Source organism: Salvelinus sp. IW2-2015, unplaced genomic scaffold, assembly GCF_002910315.2.
Source record: "Salvelinus sp. IW2-2015 unplaced genomic scaffold, ASM291031v2 Un_scaffold2303, whole genome shotgun sequence".
Lineage (NCBI taxonomy): Eukaryota > Metazoa > Chordata > Actinopteri > Salmoniformes > Salmonidae > Salvelinus > Salvelinus sp. IW2-2015.
In genome coordinates, this window is record NW_019943629.1 from 51044 (window position 1) to 61630 (window position 10587).

The window sequence follows — 10587 nt, forward strand, 5'->3', positions numbered from 1 at the left end:
ATGAATGAAGGGATTGTTTAACTGCACCCCTTTAGATTTGAATGAACCTTCCAACCGTTTGTCCCCTGGTAGAAGAGGTCAGGAAGTTTTTGTTTGACCTGAATGCCAAAATATTCAGGAGATCGAGGTGCTCAGTTGCCCCATTTTGCATACACAACCCCACCCGTGAGACATCCATGTCTTCATCACTAACAATATAAAAGGTTGAGTTTGACATCATGGTATGTGTAGAACCTCTGTAGTTTTAAGGGCCGCCATTCTACTCTTTGTTCAATAACTGCAGACAGAGTTTTTGCCCCTGTTTTTAAGATCGTACTTACTTGTGTCAATCAGATCTTCAGTCTCAATCTCTCCTTCTCACTCCCAAACATCTTCCTCTTTTATTGAGATATCCTCCTCTTCCACTCTAAAGGTTCTTGTTCTTCTTTCACTATAACATATTCTTCTTTCAATGAATAGCCTCCTCTTCCTCCTTTATTATTTTGAAATCTTCCTCTTCTTTCACTGTACAGCATCCTCCTTCTCCTTCTTCACTCCAAACTCTGCATCTTCTTCTTCACCTTCCTCTCCTTTCACTCTAATATCCTCCTCTTCTTCTTTTACGATGATGTTCAGTCCCAGAGCTTCTTTCTCCGACCAGCAGATCTCCTCTTCTTTAGAAGTGGGGGAGTAGCTTAGTGAGCTCATGTCGGGGACGTTTAACTAGGTAGATAGAAATAACCTTAGGTTAGTTCTAATGCTAACTTAGCAAGCCACCTACCCGACAAAAACATGTAACAGCTTTCTCTTTCACGGAAGCTTCTTTCTCCGTCCAGCAGCCCTCCTCTTCTTTAGAAGGTGGGGAGTAACGTTAGCTTAGTGAGCTCATGTCGGGGATGTTAGCTAGCTAGATAGCATTAGCTGTTTAGCATTAGCTAAATAGCTAGCTAACTATGTGGAATAAAACAGGTTAACACGTAGACATGCGCGTGTGTTTAAAATAAAAACAGTGTCTAAATACACAGAACGTGTCTCGAATTCGACTATGTTTAGCAAGTTGCCCAAGTTCACCCTTACCAGGCTTGTTTTGATAGAAGGTGGGAGTAACGTTAGCTTAGTGAGCTCATGGTCGGGGATGTTAGCTAGCTAGATAGCATTAGCTAAAATAGCTAGCTAACTATGTGGAATAAAACAGGTTAACACGTAGACATGTGCGTGTGTTTAAAAAAAAAACAGTGTCTAATATACACAGAACGTGTCTCGAAATCGACTATGTTAGCAAGTTGCCCAAGTTCACCCTTACCAGGCTTGTTTTGAACAAAGAAGCGTACCGTCCGTCCACTGGTTTATACGTCACACAGCATCCCCCGACCTAAAATACACACGTTGCCATCTGCTGACTGGAGTGGGTAATGCAGCTGAGGTAAAAAATATTCACTATTCAACCCAACCAAATAATACATAGATTCGACCCATTTAAAATAAGCACATATGCTTTCCAAACATGCCAGAAGGCAATTAAAACGATGTAGTTAGAACATAAGTCATTAGAAGCTCTGGTTGTGTGCTATCAACTACTGTCTGTGATGAACTGGTTACTCTCTTCTTCATTAATCACAAGCAGTGTCCTTTCACACCTAATTAATACTTTGCCATCCTCTGGAATAATATACATATTGTTGTATTAGGTTTTAACCCAAATTAATTCAATTAAATTCAAAGCTGAGTGATGGAAGATATACACGTTTGGTCCAGATGTACATTTATGAATGTATCTGCAACATACAGTATGTCGTACAATATTACCTTGGTCTACCTTTATAACGTTTGGTCTACTGTACCAGCAACAGTCAGATAATATTACCAGGTCAAGCTCACATCTGGAGGAAACCCTGGCACCATCCCTACGGTGAAGCATGGTGGTGGCAGCATCAGCAGTGAGGCTGTAACCTAACAAAATGTGGAAAAAATCAAAGGGTCTGAATACTTTCCGAAGGCACTGTATTTAACATTATTAATGTGACGGTGATTCCATGTCTATTGTATATAGTTAGGGCAGCAACCTCTAAGGTGCAGGATTGAGTAACCAGTGGTGCCGGCTAGTATATGTATGTATATAACATGTCTCTGATCCATTGGCCTAAATAGCACCCAATCAAATAAATATGTGCTTTGATGTATGACACTATATACCAAAAACAGGACAGGTCAAAGTGAATGACAATATGGAGAATGAAGCCTCCTGTCATGGAACGACCCTGTTGTTTCTTCTATTAAACTGTTTCCTGTACTCACTTGGCTATTCATTTGGGGGCTCCCAAGTGGCGCAGCGGGTCTAAGGCACTGCATCTCAGAGGTGTCACTACAGACTGTAGTTCGATTCCAGGCTGTATCACAATTGGCCCAGCATCGTTCGGTTTGGCCAGGATAGGTCGTCGTTGTAATTAAGATTTTGTTCTTAACTGACTTGCCTAGTTAAATAAAGGTTAAATAAAAAATAAATAGTCATACATTCTTTAGGGTTGGGCGGTATCCCGATTCTCATCCTGTTAAAACCGTCATTTTCTCTTCCCAGGATTTACGGTTTTACTGGCGTGTATGCAACGGGGTGCGAAAAAAACGTTTAAAAAAATACCATTGAGCGTCTTTTACCAGAATGCTAACAAATTTAGCACAAGTAATACGGAATTTCCATGGAGGCTGCTAGCTAAATATGCTAACGAGCGCAAAGGAAAATAAAACAAATTGCAAAGACGGGCAATCCAGCTCATAAAGTTCTACTTTATATAAATAGGAGCTACAGAATTCTTTTTTTCTGGTGAGTTTGGACATTATGCAAGTGAACGTGAACGAGAGGCATTGTCCAAATGAACAATGTTTTGATCCATGCTTGTCTGAAGGAAGAACATTACTGGCTCTGAAGCAGCATGTGTACACACAGTGTCTGTGTACACACAGTGTCGGTGTACACACAGTGTCTGTGTGCACACAGTGTCTGTGTGGAGTCTGGAGTCGCTAGGGCAACAGGCACGCCTGCCCTGAGAAGATGGGGGAGGAGCAGAAGGACTTAGAACAGAGAGGAGGGGAAAAACGCAAGGAAATCAAAAGATAGGAGTGGCAGCTGTACAGATGACTCATCCAAATGGCTTTGACTTCTCAAACACGACAGAAAGCTTACACAATATGATGCCCCGTCACCTTATTAATTAAATAACGTACTTAGATAACTAGCAAGTTAAACGTAGGGGTTTTGCGTTAATGCAGAATTCTTCATTTTCCACACAGGAAAAGAGAAAGCGTAAGAATGATTATCTTGCTGCGTTTTGTGAACACAGATCTACAATGATTGTTATTGTCATTTCGGCGTCAGACACATTTGGTGCTTCAGTTGCACTGCTCCACTCAGATGAGAATTCAGGAACTGGCGTTCTATCGGCAGACGTTCTATCGGCAGAATTTTCGGCAGACGTTCTATGGCAGACGTTCTGTCGGCAGACGTTCTGTCGGTAGACGTTTCTGTCGGCAGGCGTTCTGTCGGCAGACGTTCGTCGGCAGACGTTTCTGTCGCAGACGTTCTGTCGGCAGACGTTCTGTCGGCAGACGTTTTGTCGGCAGACGTAGTTTTGTCGGCAGGCGTTCTGTCGGCAGGCGTTCTGTCGGCAGGCGTTCTGTCGGCAAGGCGTTCTGTCGGCAGGCGTTCTGTCGGCAGGCGTTCTGTCGCGCAGACGGCTGACTGATGTGGAGTGACTTTTATCCGGTACTTTTCTCGTGTAGCCTACTTTTCTCAGGTAAATGCCAGATTAACTTCAAGCAAAACATTAGGAAATGTAGCTGGCTACATTCTCTCTATGCTAAACATTTGAAAATAGTTGGTGGCCATGTATAGTTTTTGCTAAAAAAAAAATACCTTGCTTTTTCATTGTAAGCTCATTTTACTGTGTGGCTGCCAGCCAAATAGCTTTGAAACTTCTGTTTGTCATCTGATGAAAATGAAGCTATTTTCTGCCAAATGTGTGCATTATAGTTGCACGTCCCTGATCATTCTATATATAAAACGGGAACCCTGTCAATACCACAGCCTGGACACACCAGCCAACCACTTTCTCCCTTGGTATTTACAAACAAACACCTGACTGGCTCAACTGTTCTGGAAACTAAGCTAACTTCAGAATGTAAAATAATGTGACTGGGTCAACTGTTCTGGAGAACTAAGCTAAGCTTCATAATGTAAAATAATGTGACTGGTGACATGAGTACGCGATCTGCTTTATCTCCTCTAACGCATTGCGCAAATTGACTGCAGGTATTTACTTAAAAATTAGCTACAAATATTAACATGTATAGAAAAACTTCAAATAAATAGTTTAAAGTATTGAAGGTACTGTAGAGATTGTTAAAGATGCAAAGAGTGGGGGCCACCAACAAAATGGCTTTGATACATGCGTCTTTTGACTTTTAAATGAATGATATATGGCTATATATAGAGTCCTGGACAGAGTCTTGTCCATCAGTCGCTGTGGATGGACTGGAACATAAATATAGAGTCCTGGACAGAGTCTTCCATCAGGCTGTGGATGGAGTGGAACATTAAATATAGAGTCTGGACAGAGTCTTCTCCATCAGCGCGTGTGGATGGAGTGGAACATTAAATATAGAGTCCTGGACAGAGTCTTCTCCATCAGTCGCTGTGGATGGAGTGGAACATTAAATATAGAGTCCTGGACAGAGTCTTGTCCATCAGTCGCTTCAGGTTAAGAGCGTTGGGCTAGTATCCGAAAGGTCGCTGGTTCGAATCCCAGAGCCAACTAGGTGAAAAATATGTCAATGTACCCTTGAGCAAGGTACTTAACCCTAATTGATCTGGATAAGAGTGTCTTCTAAATGACAAATCATGTAACAATTTCAATATAATAATGTTTTCGGTTTCACAATAGTTTCATTTCTAAGTACTAAAMCATGGGTAGTGGTCMTAGAACAGAGGTCACAAGGTCAAAGGTCAATCAGCTAAAAACCTGCCTCTATGAAAGCAAGGTTCTAGAGTGTTATTATTATTTGTATTATATTGGCCACCAAGTAAATAATAAATAAATGAAAACTGGCCTCAGGGTATTACCAGTCTGGATTAAACCTCATACGGAGACAGTTTTACCATGTGGAGGTTTCATTCAGGTCTCTGTTTAACTAAATACTCAGTATTTCATTACATTTAAGTCATTTAGTAGACGCTCTTATCCAGAGCGACTTACAAATTGGAAAGTTCATACATATTCATCCTGGTCCCCCCGTGGGGAATGAACCCACAACCCTGGCGTTGCAAGCGCCATGCTCTACCAACTGAGCCACACGGGACCTCATTGAGGGATCTAGTCTAGATTAAACATCATAGGAAGACCGTTTTACTATGTGGAGGTTTCATTCAGGTCTCTGTCTTAGTATTTAGCTAAATACTCTGTTTGTTTTGGCAGGAGAGAGACCAGATTCTCACTCTGACAGCGGGAAGAGTTCTTCAGTGGCACCAGACTCAGAGACGCCCAAACCAGCAAGACAACATCACTGCTCCCACTGTGGAAAGAGTTTTTGGTGGTTAGGGCACCTTAGACACCATAAGAGAACGCACACAGGGGAGAAGCCMTACCAATGCTCCCAGTGTGGAAAGAGRTTTACCATGTTAGGGAACCTGAAACAGCATGAGAGGACACACACTGCAGAAAGGCCTTTCAAATGTTCCAAGTGTGGAAAGAGTTTTACATGGTTACGGTACCTGAATAAGCATGAAGAAATACACCTAGTAGGGAGGAAGACCTGCCAATGCTCTCWGTGTGGAAAGAGATTTACTACGTTAGGGTACCTGAAAACACACAAGAGRATACACTCCGGAGAGAAGCCTTACCAATGCTCCCAATGTGGAATGACTTATAACCAGTTAGGGAACCTGAARTCWCATGAGAGAATACACACTGGAGAAAAGCCCTTCCAGTGCTCCCARTGTGGAAAGAGATTTACTGGTTCAAAGAACCTGAAATTGCAYGTGAGAATACATAGAGATAAACATACAAATACACAGGAGGGGAAGGAGGAGGAGAAGACATACCACTGCTCTCATTGCGGAAAGACATTTTCCCGGTCAGAGGACCTGAAATCACATGAGAGAATAGAGAGGCTGTGTTCCGACTTGTGTTTTTGACTTTGAATGTGTTTTTCTTCAAGCCACATGAAATCAATATTGTACACTGAATACACCAAACATTGGGATCACCTTCCTAATATTGAGTTGCACCCCCCCCTCCCCCCATTTTGCCCTCAGAACAGCCTCCATTCATCGGGGCATGGACTACAAGATGTTGAAAGCGTTCCACAGGGATGCTGGCCGATGTTGACTCCAATGCTTCCCATAGTTGTGTCAAGTTGGCTGGATGTCCTTTGGGTAGTGGACCATTTATTTGATACACATGGGAAACTGTTGAGCTTGAAAAACCCAGCCTGGCACCTACTACTATACCCAGTTCAAAGGCAATTCAATCTTTTGTCTTGCCCATTCACCCTCTGAATGGCGCACACCACACACACACACCAAACACAACACACACACACAAAACACACACACACACACAACCACACACACACAACCCACACAACCACACACCACAAAACCAGGTTTAAAATGTTTTCGTTAACTTGTCTCTCCCCTTACATCTACACTGATTGAAGTGGATTTAACAAGTGAGCTCAATAAGGGATCATAGCTTTCACCTGGACTCACCTGGTCAGTCTAAGTCATGGAAGGAGCAGGTGTTATTAATGTTTTGTATACTCCGTGTATATATGCTTGCCCCAAAAAATTGGCCTATTTTTTTATTTTACCTCAAATCAGAATGTATTTTGTTTTAATTATTATCTTTGATCTGATACATGTATAAACACTCAGATATTAATTATTATCTTTGATCTGATACATGTATAAACTCAGATATTAATTATTATTTTGATCTGATACAGGTATAACACTCAGATATTAATTATTATCTTTGTCTGATACATGTATATCCCTCAGATATTAATTTTTATCTTTGATCTGATACATGTATAAACCCTCAGATATTAAGAGGTTAATTATTCTTTTGATCTGATACATTATATAACCTCAGATATTAATTATTATCTTTGATCTGACACATGTATAAACCCTCAGATATTAATTTATTATCTTTGATCTGACACATGTATAACACCTCAGATTTTGCTCGTTATATGATTTGACATGTAATGTAAAGTATTCAATAGATTAGTATAACTTGCATTTCGTGATCCTATAGTTGATTTTGTCGTTTTCTTTCATTCAGTAAATGTCTGGACGTGTAAGTGAAATGTGTAAATGTAACGGTCGCTACGCTGCTAGCGAGTAGCGCACCACTTCGTCCTGATTTGACACCGAGGATCAAACCCAGGACTTCTCTGCCTTGATAGCACACGTGACCACCCTTCTGAATCGTCTTACCAGTCGACGCCACCGCACGCTAGCGATTCCTTGGCGCAAGAGGGGACCAGTTCAGGCTGAGGAGTGAGTTTTTACACATTTGGTCCTGTAAGAGTGTGCAAGCTGTCATCAAGGTGAAGGGTGACTACTTTGAAGAATCTCAAATATAAAATTATTTTGATTTGTTTAGCACTTGGTTGGTTACTACATGATTCCATATGTGTGATTTCATAGATTTGAAAACCCTGTAAATAAAAACCCTGGAATGATTAGGTGTGTCCAAACTTTTGACTGGTAGTGTACATCTACATGATGTATTGTTACACCACGTAGGAGCAGTATAGACCTAGTCTGTTCATTATATACATCTACATGATGTATTGTTACACCATGTAGGAGCAGTATAGACCTAGTCTGTTCATTATATACATCTACATGATGTATTGTTACACCATGTGGAGCAGTATAGACTAGTCTGTTCATTATATACATCTACTGATGTTTTTACATCATGTAGAGCAGTATAGACCTAGTCTGTTATTATATACATCTACTGATGTTGTTACACCATGTAGGAGCAGTATAGACCTAGTCTGTTCATTATATACATCTACATGATGTATTGTTACATCATGTAGGAGCAGTATAGATCTAGTCTGTTCATTATATACATCTACTGATGTATTGTTACACATGTAGAGCAGTATAGACTAGTCTGTTCATTATATACATCTACATGATGTATTGTTACACCATGTAAGAGCAGTATAGACTAGTCTGTTCATTATATATCTAAACTCAGCAAAAAAGAAAGTCCTTTTTCAGGACCCGTCTTTCAAAGATAATTTGTAAAAATCCAAATAACTTCACGATCTTCATTGTAAAGGGTTTAAACACTGTTTCCCATGCTTGTTCAATAAACCATAAACACAATTAATGAACATGCACCTGTGGAACGGTCGTTAAGACACTAACAGCTTACAGACGGTAGGCAATTAAGGTAACAGTTATGAAACTTAGTACACTAAAGAGGCCTTTTCTACTGACTCTGAAAAACACCAAAAGAAAGATGCAGTGTCCGTGCTCAACTGCGTGCCTTAGGCATGCTGCAAGGAGGCATGAGGACTGCAGATGTGGCCGGCAATAAATTGCAATGTCTGTACTGTGAGACGCCTAAGACAGCGCTACAGGGAGACAGGATGGACAGCTGATCGTCCTCGCAGGGTCACAGCATCGGACTGAGCTTGTTGTCATTGCAGGCAATCTCAACGCTGTGCGTTACAGGGAAGACATCCTCCTCCCTCATGTGGGACCCTTCCTGCAGGCTCATCCTGACATGACCCTCCAGCATGACAATGCCACCAGCCACACTGCTCCGTTCTGTGCGTGATTTCCTGCAAGACAGGAATGTCAGTGTTCTGCCATGGCCAGCAAAGAGCCCGGATCTCAATCCCATTGAGCACGTCTGGGACCTGTTGCATCGGAGGGTGAGGGCTAGGGCCATTCCCACCAGAAATGTCCGGGAACTTGCAGGTGCCTTGGTGGAAATGTGGGGTAACATTCACAGCAAGAACTGGCAAATCTGGTGCAGTCCATGAGGAGGAGATGCACTGCAGTAATTAATGCAGCTGGTGGCCACACCAGATACTGACTGTTGATTTTGACCCCCCCTTTGTTCAGGGCACATATTCCATTTCTGTTAGTCACATGTCTGTGGAACTTGTTCAGTTTATGTCTGTTGTTGAATCTTGTTATGTTCATACAAATATTTACACATGTTAAGTTTGCTGAAAATAAACGCAGTTGACAATGAGAGGACATTTTATTTTTTTGCTGAGTTCATATGGACAGTGCCCTGCTCTCCTAACACTGCAATGATATTAAACCATTTGGACAGTGGCGTGAAAAAGTATTTGCCTTATAATAATAAACCCTCACATAATGAATAATGAATGAAAACTTCTCCCACCCAGTGGCATATGGGCTATTTAGGTGAGTGTTGGTGTTGCCACATGAAGCAGTGCCCACTTTCCAAAAGGCAACATGGACAGATAGAACTCTACCTGTGTAGACCACATGCCCCTTTGCCCTTCCTGTCTCTAAAGGGCCCTTTTGGGTGGTGGTATAATTTGTATTCATTTTTTGTTGAACATTTATGCTGAACCCACTGCCCGCAAGTCGTCGTTAAATTGACCTAAATTATTTTGTATTTTCCTTCAACTTTCTGAAGAGGAAACGCCACGGAAATGCCCATCATGAGTGCATTTGTCTACCACTATGTGTAGCTGTTAGCGATGATGCTAATGACAACCATTATTAGTGTGTGCATTTGTCTACCACTATGTGTAGTTGTTAGCGATGATGCTAATGACAACCATCATGAGTGAGTGCATTTCTCTACCACTATGTGTAGCTGTTAGCGATGATGCTAATGACAACCATCATGAGTGAGTGCATTCGTCTACCACTATGTGTAGCTGTTAGCGATGATGCTAATGACAACCATCATCATCAATATTATGGGCACCTCCCCTTGCAAGAATAACAGCACTAAGCCTTTTTCTTTGAATTATAATAAATGTTTTATGAGAGTAGGTCGGAGTCGCTGGAGGATTGTAATGGCGTTGAGAGGAAAATAATGGTCTAAGATCCCTCCAGTGTGTTCTAGAACTCATTAAAACATCTGGGTGGGATTCTGTATGGAGGAATGGTCTAAAGATCCCCCCGGTGTGTTCTAGAACTCATCAAACATCTGGTAGGATTCTGTATGGAGAATGGTCTAAGATCCCCTAAGTGTGTTCTAGAACTCATAAAACATCTGGTGGATTCTGTATGGAGGAATGGTCTAAGATCCCCCGGTGTGTTCTAGACATCAAAACAACGGAAGATTCTGTATGAGACTGGTCTAAGACCTCCCGGTGTGTTCTAGAACTCATAAAACATCTGGTAGGATTCTGTATGGAGGAATGGTCTAAGATCCTCCGGTGTGTTCTAGAACTCAATAAAACATCTGGGTGGAGTTGTATGGAGGCATGGTCTAAGATCCTCCGGTGGTGTTCTATAACTAATCAAACATCTGGGGATCTGTATGGAGGCTTGGGTCAAGATCCATACTATTATACAACAATCTCATA

At 41.6% G+C, this 10587-nt stretch overlaps 1 protein-coding gene across 3 annotated transcripts in view; it reads left to right on the forward strand.

Annotated features, from left to right (window-relative positions):
• The window catches only part of LOC112073578 (zinc finger protein OZF-like), a 104961-nt gene that overhangs the window by 51037 nt on the left and 43337 nt on the right, over positions 1-10587 (forward strand). For 2 of the 3 annotated variants that reach the window (XM_070440203.1, XM_070440204.1), the window contains one exon: positions 5445-6531. The exons of the other annotated variant lie outside the window; for it this stretch is intronic. In XM_070440203.1, coding sequence (XP_070296304.1) covers positions 5445-6163 — 719 coding nt within the window. In that variant the 3' untranslated portion in view covers positions 6164-6531. Of the gene's footprint in view, positions 1-5444; positions 6532-10587 lie in introns of those variants that run through there. 3 annotated transcript variants of the gene reach the window in all.